The 20580-nt window shown below is 42.4% G+C and overlaps 1 protein-coding gene across 1 annotated transcript in view; it reads left to right on the top strand.

Annotated features, from left to right (window-relative positions):
• The window catches only part of FBN2 (fibrillin 2), a 1183434-nt gene that overhangs the window by 859147 nt on the left and 303707 nt on the right, over positions 1-20580 (top strand). Inside the window, exons 17-18 of the mRNA XM_086961117.1 lie at positions 3593-3646; positions 5428-5553. Of these exons, the coding sequence (XP_086817243.1) occupies positions 3593-3646; positions 5428-5553 (180 nt within the window). The remainder of the gene's footprint in view (positions 1-3592; positions 3647-5427; positions 5554-20580) is intronic.

Raw genomic sequence — 20580 nt, 5'->3', positions numbered from 1 at the left:
TGCCATCATCCCGCAGTGCTTATCCACAATGAACTGTCTCGTCATCTATCAAAAACAGTATAAAATATTTGTTGGATGATCTCTACAAGATGAAAGTGCTATACTTTGAATTTCCCTCCGGCCACAGTTCAAAGAAGACTTCCTTAAGCTCTGGAGACGTCTTATCTCTTCCCGTTTGTGTATGAATAGTTTTTCTCATTTCAAAGCAATATGCCCTGCTGGATCTTCTTGGATATAGTTGAGTATCTGAAAGCATCAAATCCTCCACCACCCATGTTCTTCACTTCCTGCTCTGGCCCTTAAGACCACCTCATTCATGCTCTACTTAGACGATGCACTGATGACCACAATGGAACCCATTCAACTACAAGGAGTTCTTCATTACCAGACCCAATATCTTTGTAATGAAAAACTAGTCATGGTTTCATTTCTGACTTTAAGTAGAGTCTCATGATATTCTTGAAAAATCAAATAAACAATTGGCACAATCATAGAGGCCATAAATTCCCACTTCCTGGATAAATGCCCTGAATTAGGTAACCATGATGAGAATTGCTTTTCCCCAAAAATAGCAAAAATATGTATTCATTTTTATTTGCTCTGAAATACATTTTCAGAACGAGTTTTCAAAATGTAATTCCTCTATGATTACTTTTTTCTTTCTTAAAATATAATATAGGGCTACAAATGTCACAGGAAAACTCATGATTATCAGTATATTGTGACAGGAAATTGTTATGGTGTAGGATCTCACCTTGACAAGAATGTTGAAGTTGTTGGTACAATGTACTATATTTGTATACAAGTTCCTCACTCACACTCAACTTTGTTCACTCTGCCTTTAAGCATCTTATCTCCCAACATATCATCATTTGGTCCTTACCAGGCACAAGTCCAAACTCTCTTCTCACTGTCCCTACTTTTATTGCATGCAACCTCTTCCCTCTGCTTCACATTTCCTAGTCTTCACTCGCCATGCTCACCTACCCTACCCTTCCCTTTCTTACATGTCATTGTCAGCCTCTTCCAGATTTGCTCCCAGCTAACACATATGTCATCCTTCCCCAATAACAAATGCTTGTTTCATTTTTGTTGTGTTTTCACTTTTGGCTCTTTCAGGATCATATGATCTTTAAGCTCAGTGCACACACTAGTTTTATGTGTAATTTTCTTACATATTTCCTTTTTCATTGTCCCTTTGTGTGCCACTTGCAGTCCCAAATTATTGAAAGGAGTAATTGCAATTGTTTAAGTTTCATATGGAAAAGGTAGTTAATGCCCCATCTCAGATCGGTGAACAGATGAGAAATCTCAGTCTAGTGCATCAAGTTCCATCTGTATTTTTATGAAATCGCAACACAAGAGGGACTATGTATAATCGATCCTTTTATTAATGAGGATGTGAAGTGAGAAACAATCATCACCAAAATTTCTCAATCTTCTGTGTTAGACCCAAAGATTGGTTCTTACCCCAATGTTTCTGCATTTTTCGAATCTATGTTTTGCTGAATCTTTTGGTTGGCCTAAGGACTTTGAGCACTTTGCCACTGCTATTCAGTGCTAAAGTGCATGTACTTCTTCCCTGAACCTGTGTGTATTTGGTGTATACATGATTGACCTATTTCATCTACTTTTAAGTCCCTTGTAAAGTGGGTATACCATATACCCAGGGTCTGTAAATTAAATACTACTACTGGGCTGCAGCACTGATTGTGTTACCCACAGAAGTAGCCTGTCAAACCTTTCCGAGGCCTGCCACTGGAGTGCCTTTGTGTGCAGTTTATTCCACTTTGACTTGGCATTTAAAGGTAATTGCCAAGTCTTAAACTCCCCTTTTCATACCTATAAGTCACCTCTACGGTAGGTCCCAGGTATCCCTATGGCAGGTTGCTATGTAAATAAAAATACATGTACTTTTATGTTTCGCATGTCCTTGTAGTGACAAACAGCCTATTTCAATTTTCATTACTGTGAGGCTAGCATTGGGAATTTCTTAATACACTTTTAATCTGTAATTCTTGGTCAGAGATAAGTAGTGTTTTAATTTTTCATATGTTTGGAATGGTATAGATAAATCCTACTTACAAGTGAAGTTGGATTTAACATTGCTATTTTAGAAATGGCACTTTTAGAAAGTGGACATTTCTCTGCCCTTACTGCTCTGCGTGCCTGACAGCCTGTCTTCAATACACATATGTGGTGGGTGACAGCTACATTTTGTGCATTCCCTTTAGACAGCCTCAACACAGAAAGGTTTATGTGTGTCTGAGGACACATCTACCTATATCTAATTTATGATGGCCTTGCCTGGGGAAGATGAAAGGGAGCGGTTAACACTTCACTTGAATAGGTAGTGTCCTGCCCCACACAAAGGTCTGATTTGCCTCTCATAAATAGCCTGGCAGACAAGACCAGGCTCAGAGGGGAAGATGTGCACTAGAGAGAACTTCTCTGAAGTCACCCTCCACATCAAAGGCACTTTTGGGTATAAGTACTGTATCTCTGACCCCCTAAAATCAGACACTTATGGGTCTAGAACTGAACCGCTGTCAGAAGGACTGCTGTGCTGTTTAAAGGACTCATCTTTGGACTGCAGACTTGGAAGGCCTGCTTTTCTCTTGGGTTGTCCTGCTGCAGTCTGACTATCCTGGAGGAGAGATGGACTCTACCTTCACTCGAAGTGATCTCCAAGGGTTTGTTGGCTTGCCTACTGTTGCTTGAACCTCAGGCTAATCAAAGCCTCAACCTCTGCTTCTGTGCCTGACTCACTGGAAGTGGCCCAGATGCTTGCAACATAGACTTCAATGGATCTCCTGAGTGTGTGTAACAGAACTGGCACATCGACGCAGTTGCAGGAGTAAAATTGCCACAATGCACCAGCATAAAATCGGCGCAATGCATCTGAACCAATGCTTTGCCGCGAAAAATTGACACACAAGACAGCATATCGCTTTCGCCGCAGCTTGGTGAGATCGATGCATTATCTCAACTGCATGGCAGAACCCGGTGGGTCGTGCAACACCTCTTGACTCTGGTATCCGTCTTCACAACTGACACATCGCCTTCACTGCGGAGATCGAAGCATCTCACTGTTTGTGACCAGGAAAGGTATTTTGCTCACCGTACCCTGCATAGGTTCTGTAGATGGCCTGCACTTCTACGAATTCAGCCCAAACTTTGACTTTGCCCCGCTCCAGTGCTCCCTAAAGTAACCTTTTTAGTGGTACTTGCTTTTAAATGCTTTACTTAATTTATTCTTGTAATATTCAATATCTCAACTGCTAAACATTGGGTTTTTGTCGTTTTGGTCTTGTTTTGTGTAAAATATAATCATCTGTTTTTATAAACCTCTGTGGTGTTCTTTTGTGGCGCATTCATTGCGTTATTGTGTGTGTGTTACATTAATACTTAACATGTTGCCTGTTTAGATACACCGGACGTCTCTGTGCCAAGGTTCTCTTTTAGTGTGTATCTAGCTTACCCTGACTAGCTTCGTGACTTCTGATGTTTGTTAATCAGTGGATTTGATGAATATACATATAATTAAAAGTTGTGTCAGTAAAATATGCCTGTTTTTGTTTCATGTGGACAGCGGAATTCCAGAGCCTCTGCAGTGGTGGAATAGGAATCACAGTTGATGGAAGAGGTAATCTGTTAAGATCATTATTTCAAAATGTGTTTTTAACAAAACTACCTTTCACCCAATTACAAAGTTGAGCATTCTACTTCAAGAAAACATATCTCCTTTATTTTGCCATCAGTGTTGCCATTAAGAATGTTTGCAATGGGTTTGACAGTGTTGTGGTCTGTGGGTTAGTAAAATCCAGTTCTTCATGGTTGTGAACCCTGGGATACAGGCATATAAACCTCTGTGTATATCATTAGGATCTCGAAATATTGTTCTCGCCTGAAACAACTACATAGTATTTTCACAAATCCCCTGCCAATTATGCAACAACTGGTGCCTTATTGTCAGTACATTTGTTCCAGCACTATGCATTATTTACAGTCCTTTTGTCCTTGCCTGTGCACGACTAAGATTTATTCAAATAGGAGTAATGGGGTTGACTCCTAAAGAATTCGAAAACAAGTAGAGCAAATCTATCACAATGTGATGCAAACATATATAAACTCCATCATTATTGTACTCTTGCAAGCCCTTGTTCACGAAGTGATGCTCTGCCATTGTACCACCACACAGGTTGCTTTTAACTTATCTTAATCCCTTGTTTGTGGAAATGAAAGTTTCAGTTTCACTATTACTTAGCATAAATGCAGCTACATTATCATGTCACCTATTCCACAATAGTAAACATCTACAGATGAGCATTTGCCCATATATACATATCAACTCATCCTGGAAGTTAACGAGTGTGATGAATTTTGAAAATGAGACTCCAAGGGTATATTCACAAATAATTTAATAGCACAGGAAGTTGTACTAAAGAAGTACTCTTTTATGTACTTTTGCATGCTTTTGTGAATCGGCCCTAAAGTGTCCAACTCTCTATTAGTAAAAGTGCAAAGAGGGCATAGTCCTTTCTATTTGAGCTAACTGCACATGAATGTTCCTTGCTTAGTCCCATTTTTAGGAGTACTACTTTATGTACTGCGAAATGCCTTTGTGACTTGCCCCCTACACTTGAGTGTCATGTCTACATGTGGGCTCATGTTATTCGATTTCACACAGAGACGTTTAGAAGTCTAGCTCTTTACTTTGTAATAAAGTTTTAGTCGTTTTTTGAAAGAAGATTCTAACATAGGCTCTAAATATCACAGCCTTGACAAAGGCGTAAATTACCTGGAATAAGGAGAGACTGCAGATAATGCAGGTTCCATATTGAAAGCCAAGAGAAGAATACATCCCATTAATTCTCTCACAATCTATGCATTACTTCCTTTATGACCACAGTGAAACCTCATATTGTACATATGTACAATAAATTGAAAGTCACATGGCTGCAACATCTGGGTCTATGCTCCTACAGCAGTACTATTTTAGATGAGATTATAAAAATATGGCATATCAACAGAGTTAATTTTTGCTATTGTGTTTGGAGTTTTTACCGAGTTAGGTCCTTGTTAATCAGTGTTACAAACATTTGGTTTATCTACTGTGTAGAATGACATCTGCTGTAGCCTGTGCTGCCATCGGTAACATTTTACTCAAAACTCTAAATAAACACAACAAACTAGAAATCCCAGCTTTGCTGAGTTGCTGTATTTGTTAGAATGTAACTACCAGACATTGCAGCTGTAGCCAACAGTCTGGCATTTTACAGCAAATTGTGTGAATTTCTGTTCTTTAACCAAATTTATATTCAAGATGCAAAATGGTATGCATATATTTTCTTCTAAACCATTTTAATGCTTGTCTTCTTTATTTGCTTTGGTTGTTAAAATCTCATCTTCACTTGCTTCACACAGATATCAACGAATGTGCTCTGGATCCTGATATTTGCACTAATGGAATTTGTGAAAACCTACGTGGTAGCTATCGCTGCTACTGTAATAGCGGATATGAATCTGACACCACTGGGCGAACCTGCATTGGTAAGAAATCACCCAAACAAATGGTTTTGGTTCTAACCATTTTTAAGTTTCATTACTGACTGCAGTGCAAATTAATAATGCTAGTTATTGTCCCTCACAGTGTGCTCAAGCTACATGCGAGAGTGTATCACGAGGGTAGAGGACAGTAACTAGCATTATTGACTGGCTTCGTAGTCAAATATTTTGCTAGCACTGAAGGTGATACCTGTGTCCCGGTAAACAACATTTACAATGAATCTTTTACCCCGCAGGGAAGCACAACGCAGTCGTTACAACGACCGCGTTGTGATTCTGCATACCATTACTCCACAAGTCGGAAAAAGAGAAAAAGAAGTTTCAATTAATTATCCCTTTTTTGTTTGAAGGCGTAATTGTAGTAGATTGTACAATAACTATTGTCTGTTGAAGTAATCCTTTCTTAATCTGTTACTGGAGCACCAACCCAGCCGTTTTTTTAGCTCTTGATATATTTGTGAAAACCACATCTTTCTTGAGCTTTCTATTTTTAATTTTGCTTAACAAAGAGGGGAGTAAATCTTCCATATAATGATTAGTGGAGCAATGTTACATTGTCAATATTTCCTGTTTTTACTACTCCAACACCCAAGGCCTTTTCTATTTTTTCATAATTCGCTTGGTTGTTAGGTGTACCACACGAATAAACTAGTGGCTGCACCTTTTTTCTTATTCTTTAAAAAGTGATTATTACATAACTAGGTTGTGTATCAATGCTTATCAAAACCATATACATTCCTAATGCAGAGGTTATCTTCTGAATCTAGCAGCTATTTACCATGAGCGAATGCATGTGAATGAGTGTATCTCCCAGTAATCTTCTTGTATATCTTTTTTAACTTTTTCCCTTCTCAGCAGATGCTTAATTGGCAAAGGGTGTGTTCTTTTAGCGTATGGAGAGTATGGTGTTCCATCAGTAATTTCTTTTCACAGTTTTTTACTATCAGCAGATATCAAATAATGAAGGACATGTAACTTTAAATCGTCTGATCTTGAATAGATCACTTAAACAATAAGGTGGGTAAGCCAGAGAATTTAATGGAAGACCTGAGCCAGAGATGAGCTTGGGGCGCGGTCTGTTTCTAAAAGCCAAAACAAGAGTTGACCTGAAAAAAAATAATCATGTGGATAGTCTCTTTTTTCCTTTCATTCTCCACTCATTTCTATCTGCCTCATCTCCTGATTTCCTTTTCTGGCAATCACTCTCTCTCTCACACTTTCTGTTTCTGTTTATCCCTGTTTTACTTTCTCTTTTTTTCTTATTGTCTCCTCTCTTACCCCACTTGATCTCTCTTCGCTCTCTTGCTTTCTTCCTGCCCCGTCTCTCTAGTAATCTCCCTCTTTTCCACCATCTCTCACTTTCTTTTGCTTTTGTTCCCCGGTAGCTCACTCATTCTTCCCTCACTTTCCTTCTGTCTAGTTTATCCTTCTGTCTTGCTTGCTGTCACATACTCTCTCCTTCCTATGAACCCAGTTATCAGCCCCATTGAACAGAATCCTTTCTTTCTGCCCTCTTTCACATCATTCGTCAGGCCCCTGTGTGCAGGAGAGGAGGAGCTGGTCAGGTTGACAGGCTTTTTGCATTTAGATGGTGCGAATGCAAATTGTCAGCTGTTCCCACCAGTTCCCTACTCTGGTGCCCCTGGAGGTTCGGAGACTGATGTGATAGTGTGCACACAGATGAAGCATCTACACTTTCTCGACTTCGCTGCCTTTTGGCTTGAGGCTCCACAGCGAGCGTGAGCCGAGCCGGAGCCATCTATCTGACTTGCGCAAAGCTAGGGCTTTCAGTGGCTCACCCACCTCTATTGAGCACCACATGGTGTCGACTGCATGCATACGCAGCCTCCCAGACCCAATCCCAGAAATACTCCTAACACTAGGGGAGATTGTGAAGACCCTCAGTCACTGACTTCACATCCTCAGCCCTAGTCTTAACACCCTCAGACAAGCCCCATACTCCCTGTATGCCCTCAGTAGCGATAGTCTTCACACTCCCAGCTGCCTGTGGCTCACCCTCAGCCAATGATGCCCACCACAGGGCACTTCTTTCTCCCGACTATTGTATGCACATCCTCCCCTAATCGCTACATGCACTCACTCAGCAGGTCTGTTTCCTGAAGTCACATATATTGCACTCTGGTGGTGGTCGAAAATGTTCCTTGGCCCTCTGGACTCTTTTTTAAAGGAAGGCAGTGGGAATTTAAAAGTAAATGGAAGTTTTTAGTATCCAGCAAAAATGTCTTTTAAATAAAAGTTATTGAAAATCAGCTATCAGTGAACTGTAAGAACAGTGAAAAGCACTGGGATTGATGACATGTTCTGCTACATAACTTAATGCGTGCCAAAAACATGTGGTAAACAAAAAACAGCGCTATTACAGAAATAAACTCTGGAGCAGAATATTTGCAAAAATATTTTGTTTCTTTTGTACGTGGCTTAGTACCATAATGAAAACGTTTCTAATTGAAATGGTATCCTAATTAAAGTGATTATCCTAAATAATTCCTGAGATTATATCCTTTGCAACATTACTTTAAAAGTCACAGATGAAAATGAACATATATAACATTTGACATCTATAATTTCTGCTTTCTGACCAAATTGTGGTTATTATTGAAGAACTCTGTAATTTTTAAGTGAGAAGGAAAGCAGTCAATGAACTGCGATATCATGTTAATATTAGTCATTCTGGGATTGTCATTAAGGCAACTACAAAACTCTGCATGATGTTTTACTTGTGCTCAATGTAAGATTGTTCACAGTTGGATACATTACACTCTAACAAATCAAAGATGACTTGAGACATTGGCAGGGTATGCACTTCCACTTAAAACTGTCAGAAGGCATTTCGTACTTTACAGAAGTAATCTGATCTAAAAGCCTTTCGTAGTAATGTTCTTATTTAGAAGGGTGGCATGCATATGTGTCCTCTGTATGCAGACGGATGCATTTGCCCCTGCTATACATTGCACATTTGCTTTGATGCTGTGGTTCTTGGATCACTTGGAAAACAAAATTATATAATCAGCTGTTAAATCTATAAAATCAAATTACTTTTTACAGATCGAGTCCTATCTGTATTCCATTCCTCAAACTTCCCTAAACACAAACCATCTTATTACGTATCATATACACAGCCTTGAAACAATTGCTTTCCATTTGTGCCTATTGATAGTACACAACCTATTCACAACATCTCGCTTACCATTAATTGTCATCCTCGTTCTAACATGGAGCCACATACACAATTGCAGACATTAAATCATGATGATGAAGTTCATTGGCAAAACATGTAATTACCACAAGATGCTTTGTATGCTTAGGACATCATCTCCACTGTGTTCATCAAGCCCTTTTTCCTTGTGTCATTCTTGCTTGTTACCTCAACCCTGTTTGGAAGACCATAATTGCTTGTTTAAATAAATAAACGTATTACATAATACAGTACGTTTTCATTAATTCCACACCTTTTGAGATGCCATGTTATTTGTTTACTTATATCTTTGTTATATGTGATGTTTGCATATTGAAGTAAGTTACATTCCATGTATACACTGAACCCGCTCATACTTGGTTGTCATGTAACAGTGATTTATCTCTGTAAAGTGCTTTTGCTCAAGGTGACGAGTTACTGGGACTCTAGAATGATAGAAAGAAAGGTCATGAGGGCTTTCAGAAGGAATTTGATGCACAGCAGGGCATGGAAGCCATTTCAGACTTTAGAGGCTTTTAAAGTAAGTCCACAGTCGAGGTATTCCTTTAGCAGATGTTTGCATCTCGGTATGCAGCTCAAGGAAGTGAGGTTTGGGGGATTGAAGCGGTATCTGTGAATTGCAGTAAAGGGTATTACCATGGGAGCAAAGGCCTACGGGCTTGATATATGGAAATAGAGTCGTAAATCGGTCACAGGCTAGTTTGTGACAGCTAACATGTGCCTGCACTATGAAACAAAGGTAGAAAAATATAAATTCTTTAAATCTGCAAAGTGACCAAATAAGTGATTGTTGAAAAAAGCGATTGCCGAAAGCAAATAAAAAATAAGGAATCACAAATAGACTTAATGAATGAATCACACTCTCCCAGCCCCCTACACCCACCACTCAGGCACTCTATACCCACCACTCCAGCGCCAAAAGCACCCAACACCCTATTCGCTCACGCTCACACAGACCAAATACCACCCAAAAGGCATGCCACGCTCGCATGCATGCTCCTCGACACCTGCTCGCTTAATAAACATGTCACAGAGGTATGGGCCTACTGCATGACCATTCTCCGTACCTGCTATTTCTACCAGAAACATGTCTAAACCAAATCTCTGCACCAGACATTGCTACCGCCATCCCCAACCGCTACAAGATCATTAGGCAAGATCGTCAGCACAAGCCCGAGGTGGGGTCGCCATCATATTTAAAAATACCATGAACTGCACCACCTATACGGGCACCCCATCCAGCCACATGGAACTCCTCAAATTCAAAATACACATCAAAACCAACTGTTCCATGGGTGGAACCCTGCTTTACAGATCACCTGGACCCAGGGCTGGACTGGCCGAAGCGGGCACCAGGCATTTTCCCGGTGGGCCGCCAGGGTGGGGGCCGGTTTTGGGCACCTGGGGACCGTTTTTGTTACTTGGGGCCTGCAATATCGGCCCGGTAACAAAATCGTCCAAAACTGGCCCTTGCAAACAGCTGGGCCGCAACCCCTCAGTCCCCCAGGGGGGCAGCTGACCAGCTTTCCAGGGTCGGTTTCAGTTCCCAGTCCGGCCCTGCATGGACCTCGCACCAATTTCACCAGAGACATCATCTAAGCCAGTACCTTCATCTTCCTTGGAAACCTCAACAATCCAAGATTACTGAAAGCTGCCCATCTAGGGAAGAGTCTTTGTGGGCCAGGGTAGGTCTCCTACACAGTGGAGAAATTGAAGGGAGCTTCCTGCGGCAGGTTTTACGAGCCCCATGATTAATCAAGTTCTGGATAAGTGGATCCGGCAACATAGATCTTTTAATGGCCCCATAATTGACCTCCCTCCCCAAGCAACTCCCTATGTGGTGATCCTTGGTAGTGACCTGCCTCTAATTCGCAGCACCACAGAATTATATATCCAGCTGAAAAATAAAGTGACTCACTGGATGGGTTCAAATTTGAATTTGGGTACAGACCTCACTGAACGTATCAATAAGGTCAGGAGCGTTTGCTGGCTGGGAAAAGACACACAATCATTGGGGGGTGTCTGTATAGGTATTCATTTTTTTAAAAATATGTTTTATTGAAATTTTCTCAAAGAGTGCGACAAAAGCATGGCATATGCAACATTAATCAAAAATATCATCCGCCCAGATATACAGTTCGCTCATGAAAGTTACAGATTTCCCCCCAAGTCTGAGGCGAATGAACTTTAATATATGACACAGTTTCGACATAACCTGTTGCATTCCTGTCAATATTTTCATTGAACTGTCAACCCACCCAAGAGAGTATCAGTAAAAGGAAGCTTAATTTTACCTTTGATAAAAAAGGGAAATAAGCAAAACTGAGATGTCATGGTGCAAATAAAAATAGAAAAAGGAGGGAGCCTCAGCCCCGGTGCACCGCACACCCCCCAGAGATCCCCTCAATGTAAAGTGATTAGATAAGGAACAGATTAAGGGCCCTCAGTCTTGGACTGCAAGCCATCAAAGGCAGCCCCTCTGATAAGTAGCCTACCAATGGGGACCAAATGTATTCAAAACCTTTTCTGGTGTCTTTTATTATATCAGTCATGCATTCCAAAGCCAAAGCTCTCCACAATATTGCATGCCATTGGGTTAGGGATGGGGCCTCTTGTCTCTTCCAAGCCACGGCAAATGCCATTTTAGCGGCCCCCAAGCAGAGCCATATCACTGACTTATCGCCCTGCGTCGGATTCTCAAATTTGGATCGCGGACCCCCCAGCACAACCTGTTCCATGGAGCTAGATATAGGATATCCTAAGATAAGTTTGATTTGGGGTAGAATCTCTTTCCAAAAAGCTTTAATGATGTGGCAGTCCCAACAAATATGTCTGAAATCGCCTAACAACCCGCATCCCCTCCAGCACCTATCTGATGAACCCGGGAAAATCTTGTGTAGTTTCTGAGGGTACAAGTACCAATCGTACATGATTTTGTAGTGCGCCTCCCTTAGATACATGGACTGGTTGAATTTCACTATGTCCCTCCAATCATGGGGGTACGTACATTTTAAATTTGTGACTCGCTTCGCTTTGTACTATATTTTTAACTTGACATTCTGAGAATTGGCCTAGCGGCTTCTTAATAATTTTTATATCCTACCTGCAGTGGTCTAACTCTCCCCATTCCACCGCGAGCTCCGCTCATTTGTTGTGGAGGGAGATTCTTTCTATCTCTTTGCCCCTGGAAAACACACACTTCTGGCGGAAGGGTGAGCGGTCTAGTTGTTTATCCGCTCTCACCCTTTAAAACAGATTTGTTGGGCCACGCGCAGCGGACGCTGGAGTTCTGGACTTTTTGGTTCCGTCCAGAGGTGTCAGGGAACAACACCCAAAGACCCCGGAGTTCCACCTGCCTTGGTGCGCAAATGAACAGAAACACGGGCTTCTCGATGGTGGCGTCAAAGACCAAAGGTTTATTACTGCAGGGACACAGAAGTCACAGAAACTACGCATGGGCAGTAACTAGGAGCCTGTTCAAATTGTACAAAGAGGGTTGCTCCTTATATACTGATTTTTGGCCTTCAGGCGAATTCTTCACATGTTAGTACATTCCCAAAACCTTTGTGTCACAAACAATAAATATTTGGCGTACACAGGAACCGTTGATCAAATCTGATACAAAAACATCTACGGAGAGGGGTTCCCACTAGTTCATCACAATCCCTTGTCAATATTGCATTCAAGAGCCGGACCGCCTCATCGTAAATTTCGTTACCTCCCCCTAATAAAGGCCCAGAAGGAAAGGAGCAGAGCCAGGTGCGGAAGATAGAAAAGCGGGATAAGAGATGTTTGTGGGTTGTAAATGGGCAAGGCTACCGGCTCCGGCCGCCTAATCATGATCGGGACAATGGTCACGAGAACCAGTTCAGGTGGGCTGGCCTCGGGCAGAGGAGGCAGCCTTTGTCGAGTCATGTAGCTACAGCGTGATCTGGTTTAAGGTGCACGTGTCATGAGAGAGGTGAATCTCCGGCTAAGGCTACGTGTCCTTAATCGAAAATGAAGTGATCAGAGGTTATTGCATATGTGAGGGCAAGAAACACAAAATGGCGGCCATGATCTAAGATGGATGCCGTGGGTAGATCAGAAATGTGTTCATAACAGGAGTGCTCTTGTTCGTATCGTAGCGAAAACACCAGGATATGCTAAATGGACCATTTGCGGTTCGCCGATACCAATATTATGTATTTCCGACAATATTGAAAACACGGGTTCAAATCGTCACGGAACCTCAGACCCTCCTTTTGCCCTTACATAGGCAATTACTCAGTCTATGTCAGAGTCTAGTTCTATACTCATCAGGTCAGTGACATGCTGTTGTATCATCATCCTTTCTCGTGCTTTTTCTCCAAACGCAGGAGGTTTCCTAAAACAGGTTGCAGCACAAAGACTACACAAAGCGGGACCACACTGGATAATCAGGCAGCATGAGAAGAGGAATACTAAGATGACACCGATGACTATTAGAACCTTCCATCCCCACGCTGAGATCAGAGTCCAAAACCACTCCATGAAGGACCAGTTTCCCTTGTCTACGTGTATAGAGTCGGAAATTTTGTGTAGCTTAGAGATCGCCTCATAGACTGTTGGAGCATTATTAGGAATAAAGACACAGCAGCTCGATTGGATCATTCTGCATACCCCACCTCGATCTGCAAGGATAACGTCTAGAACCATACGGTTCTGCAACGTCATGAGTCTATCCGCCTGAAGCTCAGCTGTCAAATTGCTAAGGGCACCAGCAGTTTCGGTAATAGTAGATTCAACTACCCGTGTTAGCTGACGTATGTTTCTACTATTGGCCATAGGCCCCCAGAACGGAAGGAAGCCTTTGAAAAAGTCTCCAGCTTCCTGACCAGCGGTATCTTCTTTGCTGAAAACACCTCTCGCTACTCTGGTTCTGTGGTAGTCAGATGAAGCAGTGTATGTTGGAGGCAACAATCGAGCAATATAACATGAACCTGAAAAGTCGGCAGGCAACCATGTATATGCCCGGTCTCGACAGATGAAGTAGGTACCCCTAGCAGTAAGGAAGGCAGGGGAAGAGTTAGCCGGAAACACATAAGTCTCAACGCACTCACTCCTCCCTAGCTGAGCTCTTGGATTTCTCCCATTACCTTGTAGACAGACCTGACCTCGGTGAGGTACGACCCAGATTGGAGTTGAGCTTTTACGCTTGCTTTCTCCTAAACTAAGGCGATACTCTGAAGTATTCCAACTTAAATACACTCGCAGTTCGTCTCTAGGGTATGATGGAGTATTATTGACGTCCTTGATCATGTCAATATTTCCCTGGACTAAAGCTTTGTTGGCAGAGTTATATTTAGTGGACGTGGAGGATAGGTTTCAAGGGCATAAGCAAAGATGGTTTGAAGGGCCTGAAATGATCCATTGTAGCTGAAAGGCAAAACCAGATAAGGAATACCTTTATCCATAGTGTGGGGTATCAAGCCACACACCCAGCAGTCTGTAGTGTTAACTACCAGTTGGTGTTGGTGCAAGAGCTGTACAAAAGTGTTGTTAATGAACTCTGAGCGTCGGGCTTGCTCATGTTCAGGAAACGAATGAAAAGAGTGTATTGAGGAAACAGTAGAAGTAACAGGATTAAGGGGAGGTACTGTAGTTACTGGTACATAAATCAAACTTATACCAAAGACAATTCCACCCACCAACGTTATCAAAACAATTAGAAATGTAATGGCACATTGCATCAAAAAGCATTTGCTATGAAGAATTCTGTAAAGTCTGTTTCTGCGAACGTAAATCACATTTTCTCGTTGCAGCGCAGGAAGCTCCATCTTCTACAATCCGCTCGCAACCACTGATGATGTGTACGTAGATGAAAATGCCTCTATCAGCCCTGGGAGTTCCCAGAACTAACAGAAAGATCGACCTTGTGTCAGACCCCTGCAAATCCAACTAGGCACACAGCCACGACCCTACGGCTACCCAGACGGCAAGGCAATTTAAAAATAATAAAACAATAGCAAACTTCCTGGCTGAATGCAAAAGTTCAAAATTTCAAAATATCACAATATGCAGTTGCCTGCTTTATTTGTCCATATTACGGTTTCGTAAATTATATCTCTGCTTCGCAGGTACTGTCTGATCAGCAAATAGCGTATCACTGGTAGCTGTTGTAGTGTTCAAGTTCGCAGATGGCAGAGTTTTTTTTGATGCAGGAGACAAATGTTCAGTGTTCAAAGGAGTCTTTTCTGAAGGAGAGTCAGATCTTGGAGTGTCAGTAATTAATTCGGCATCGCTGAAAGGGATGAACTTCGGAGTGCTTTCAAATTCGGAGGAACCAATTCCCTTCTTCACCCAGTCGTCGTAAGGAAGCGGCAAAGGGACACGCTTAACATGGGACGCGTGCACCCAGTGCTTGCGTCCAGCTACACGAACTGCTGTCCTCGTTGTAAGAAGGACCTGGAAAGGACCGACGTATCGGGGCTGAAGATTCTTCGTCCTCGCGAAGTTCCTGATAACCACGTGTTCTCCGGGTTTCAGCTGATGCCCTGGACTCTCCGGAGGCTTTGGTAAAGCATTGAAAACCTGTTGATGAATAAGACTCAATTTAGCAGTCAAGTCGTAAAGATAGTCTATCAACATAGGATATTCTAGAGAACAAAATTCCTTAGGCCTTGGCACACCCCAGATATTTGCCGGGCGGCCAAAGACTATTTCGTAAGGGCTAAGCCCCACTCTAGAATGTACAGTTGCTCTTGTTGATAACAAAGCCAAAGGAAGTGCGTCTGGCCAGGCTAAACCTGTGGATGCCTGTATTTTAGCTAATTTCAGCTTGAGGGTGCCATTGTAACCCTCCACTAAACCAGCTGACTAGGGGTGGTTTGCACTGTGGAACTTCTGTTTCAAACCTAGGCCGGCACACACACTCTGCATAACTTTCCCTATAAACTCACTTCCGTTATCTGACCATACAATCCGTGGCATTCCATACCTAGGGAAATATTCTTTGAGAAGAATCTTGGCAGTTGATAGGGCAGTATTGTCCTTTAGTGGGTATGCTTCGATCCATCTGGAAAAAGCACAGACTACCACCAGGACATATTTCAAATTATTACAGCGATCCATGTGAATGAAGTCTAACTGAATCACTTCAAAGGGGCAGGAAGGAGGAGCGAAGTGACCAGCAGGAGTTGGAGTTCCCTTGCCAGGATTATGCATCAGGCATACCATACAATTTTTCACCACTCTCTCTGCACACTTACTGATTCCATCTTTCTTCCAGACTGGAGCCAACATCTTACAGATTCCTTTAGAACTTATATGCGCTACTCCATGCGCCATTGTCACCACTGCAAGCACATACGCATCAGGCAACATCCAACGTTGCTGTTCTGTCAAATCAATCCAACACCCATTCGAATCTAACTTGCCCGTACTCTCTCTCCATACATGTTTCTCTTCCTCAGTTGCCTCTTTCTGAATCTCTTTCACACTTTCCATTGTATCCTCACACATTCCAGATTCAGCAATCCATCTTGCAGACGTAGTAACATACATTCTGCTCATTATGTCTCTAGCTGTCTGTTTAGCGGTCTCATCAGCAAAAGCATTTCCTCGACCAACATCATCCGTGATTGCTTTATGAGCACTGCACTTCACAATCGCAACTTCAGTCGGCAAGGTTCGAGATTCCAACAAGTCGTTAACTAGCTGACCATGTTGAATCTTAGTCCCATGGGACGTAATGAAACCTCTTTCTCTCCACAAACGGCCAAAACTATGGGCCACGCCAAATGCGTACTGACTATCTGTAAAAACATTCACTCTCTTTCCCTTAGCTAAAACACACGCTCTCGTTAAAGCTATTAATTCTGCAGCTTGGGCAGAATTCTGACTCACTCTTGCAGTCTCCACAATCGTTTTCAAAGTCGTTACTGCGTAAGCAGCAGTCACATCACCATTTTCCAATTTAAAACATGACCCATCCACATACAATGTACCATCCGGATCTGGTAATGGAGTATCCTTCAAGTCAATTCGTCCTTTTGTCTCTTCCTCCGTTTTAAAACAACAATCATGTGGCTCGGAATCACTCGACTCTTGATTAGCCGGCAACAGCGTTGCTGGATTCAATACATTACATCTTTTAATCTGAATATGACTCGCTAGTAATGTCAGCTCGTAACCAGATAGTCTCGCACTAGTAAGGTGTTGTGTCTTGGTTCGGTTCATGAGTGTGTCCACTGCATGAGGAACCATGACCACTAGCATGTTATTCATCACCAAACCAGCAGATTGTTGAATGGAAGCCGCTGCTGCCGCTGTAGCTCTCAAACAACTAGGTAACGCTCTAGCTACCGGATCCAATGTTGATGAAAAATACGCACAAGGGCGTTGTTTATCACCAAATTTCTGTGTCAGAACACTCAACGCGCAACCTTCTCTCTCGTGAACGTAGAGCGTGAATGGCTTACTGTAATCGGGTGTACCCAATACAGGAGCTGAACACAGTGCTTTTCGTAACTCAGAAAAACTCTCTTGACATTCATCAGACCATGGCACCGGACTCGGAACATTTTTCCCAGTCAAAGCTACCAATGGCTTCGCTAAAAGAGAAAAATTCGGGATCCACTGTCTACAGTAAGAGGTAATACCTAAAAAGGCACGTACTTCTCTCTGTGTTCGTGGAACACTCATTTGCGTAATTGCTTTTATTCTCTCTGGGGTCAACTTCCTTCCCTCCTTTGACAAGAGATGACCTAGGTAGGTCACTTCTTGGCAGCAGTATTGCATTTTAGAAGGTGATACCTTGTGATTCAAATTAGACAAGTGATACAATAACAAAACTGTAGCTGCTTTGCAAGTTTCCTTGTCATCGGCAGCCACTAAAAGATCATCTACATACTGTACTAGAGCAGAACCTGGAGGAAGGACAAAGGAATCTAACTGGCTTTTTAATGCTTGACTGTAAATAGATGGGCTCTCACAGTAGCCCTGTGGAGCGCGTTTAAATCTGAAACTGCGACCTCCTAGACAGAAGCCGAAAATATCTCTGCTTTCCTCAGCTATCGGAATGCTGAAAAAGGCATTCTTTAAGTCGATGACTGAGAACCAAGTGGCTGTAGCAGGAATCAATGTTAACAAGGCAGTAATGTCTGGAACCACAGGAAACTGCGGGACCACAATCTTATTAACTTCTCTGAGGTCGATGACAAACCTATATACTGGAGGCTTTGTGGGATTAGTTCTTTTCAAAATCGGTAATACAGGACTATTACAAACATTCCCTCTAGTTTCTTCAACCACACCTTTCTTAATCAAATCTTGCACAATCAATAAAAGTGCACGTTCACCTTCACTAGATATTTTATATTGCGGAATTCTTGGAAACTTTATATTGGCTTTCAAAGTTACTATATATGGTGGTATTTCTAAAAGGCCTACATCATTAGGACCAGTCGCCCAAAGAGAGTCAGGGAGTGAACGCAGCTCTGGTGGAAGTGCATCCATTGACAAGTACATCGGAGAGGTGATTCTTTTACCCAATGTAAGCTGTACCCCTTCCGGAGAACAGTACAATGTCGCATATAGTCGTTTTAACAAGTCTAAACCAAGCAGATTTTCATTACAACCCGTCGTCAAAATCAAGGGTGCCTTCAATTGGCATGGTCCAACAGAAAGAGACAAAGGACCAGATATAGGGTTGTAAACAGGGGCGCCTGAAAAACCTACAGAAACATTTGTTGAGCCAGACAAAGGTGCGCCAGGGAGTTTCGCATGAATGATAGAACTTTTTGCGGCACCAGTATCCAACAGAAACGGTTCGACTACACCTGATGTTGCTACTGCGACATAAGGCCCACTCTGATCTACTGGAACTGATACTACTCCCTCTCTTTGTCCATGGCTGTCCTAGTACCCATTTTGCTGAAATCCCTCATCCGCTTCACAATAGTCTTCAACAAGATATTGCTGAGATCTATTCTGCTGGGCTGGCTGTCCATTTCTTTGATCAAAGTGATTGGAAGGACGATCATTCGTCTGTGGAGGCATAGCACCTCGCCCTCGACCTCTAGAATTCTGCACAAAACCACCACGACCTCTCTGAGCTGCTGCTGCATTATTTTGCGCTAAGATCGGACATTCATTCTTGTAATGACCCTCTTTCTTACAATACGCACACTGGTTCCACTGATATTGAGGCCTCGTCGAACTATAATCTGTCCTCTGATACGAACCCTGTTGCATATTAGTCTGATTCGTGCGAGGCGGATACGCCTGCTGCAAAAGAACTTAAGTCTTTAAATCTTTCGTTTTCTTGTCTGATTTCTCTTTTTCCTCTTTATCCCTATTTTCATAATATTGTGCAGTTGCAAGTATTTGCGCAGTTGTAGAAACAGCCCACGCACTCTCTGAATCCTTTAATTTATTGCATAATTCAGGTAACAAATTATGCACAAATTTATCGACAAACAGTCTCTGTCCTCCTTCAGTGCTCATATCCTGACCACTATGATCTACAAAAGTCTCTTCGAACCTCGTGAAAAAGTCGGAGACACTTTCGTCTTTCTTTTGCTTGCATGCGGATAACTTGTCCCAATTAACACGCAATGCAGGCATCAGAGTCTTCATTAAATCAATTATCCTACCCGGAAGATTAGCAATCAGGGGTTCAGGTTTCGCACCACCCGTTTGCTGACCATCCGCTGCAGTGATAGCTGCCCAATCCCCACCTAAAGCAACTTGATGATCTTCCCTACGAATTTTAGCCCAGACTGGTTGCGGAACTACATTCCCAAATAACATATCAATGTCTGCTAAGTTCATTATACAAGCCTCAACCGTCTGTGTTAATTCCTTGTAATATCCAGCAGGATTCTTACGCGGATCTGGTAAGGCCTGTTTCACTGCTAGCACTTCAGCTCGCTTCCACGGAATGTGTATCCACACTCTCTGGAATTGCGCCGGAGCGGCTACAATACCAGCAACATTGTCAGCTTGCACAGCTTCACGCCAAATTGGAGGAACCTCCCTCATTGGATATTGGCGACTCAGCTTCGTCTTACCTTTCTCTAAATCTCTCGGTGAACGAAGAGATGGATCATTCCTAAAACTTAAGATCAGTTCCATTGCTTCTTCTATATTTTCACCCACTATCATACCAGCAGCAAACTCTTTCTGAACCTTAACTAAGTCTTCTAAATTCGATTCAATATCATCTTCCTCTATTTCCTCACGTAACAACGAGCACATCTCATCAAAGACGTACCGTTGCGTTGGTTCCTTCCACTGCATAAATGTTTCTAGTACATCTCTCGTACTATATCTCCTACTCTTCGAAATCCATCTGAGAGCCGTGGAATCTAAAATTCCCCGTTCCTCAATGCTTGGATGCTGACTACGTCTCTGAACAGAGTCAGAAGTAGGAGTCTTAATTAAAGTTTTATAGAAAGGAGACAGCATATTAGACACAGAATCAGTTATTCTTCGACGTACAGAAAGTGGAGTCAACACACTCGCAGACGTAGAAAACACAGTGGAAGTAGGAACAGATAGCGAGGCAGTAGGAGTATCGAGAAAAATAGTTTGTGAAGTAGTAGGTGTAAGCGAGACAGATACAGGTATAGAAGTTGGCAATCCAGGAGGAGGAGGAGCCGTAGGAACAGTCACATTAACCACAGGAGGTGCAGGAACTTGATTCTGAGGGGCAGCAATACCAGGTTGTCCAGCAACCGGCAATTGGACATTTGGAACAAGTGGAGCCGTAGCACCTTGTGCATACGGTGGAGGTGACCGTAACAGATAAGACAACAGAGGATCGTTTTCCG

This window comes from Lissotriton vulgaris, chromosome 3_1 (assembly GCF_964263255.1).
Source record: "Lissotriton vulgaris chromosome 3_1, aLisVul1.2, whole genome shotgun sequence".
Classification (NCBI taxonomy): Eukaryota; Metazoa; Chordata; class Amphibia; order Caudata; family Salamandridae; genus Lissotriton; species Lissotriton vulgaris.
The sequence above is the reverse complement of the archived record's forward strand: the minus strand, read 5'-3'. Positions and strand labels throughout refer to the sequence as shown.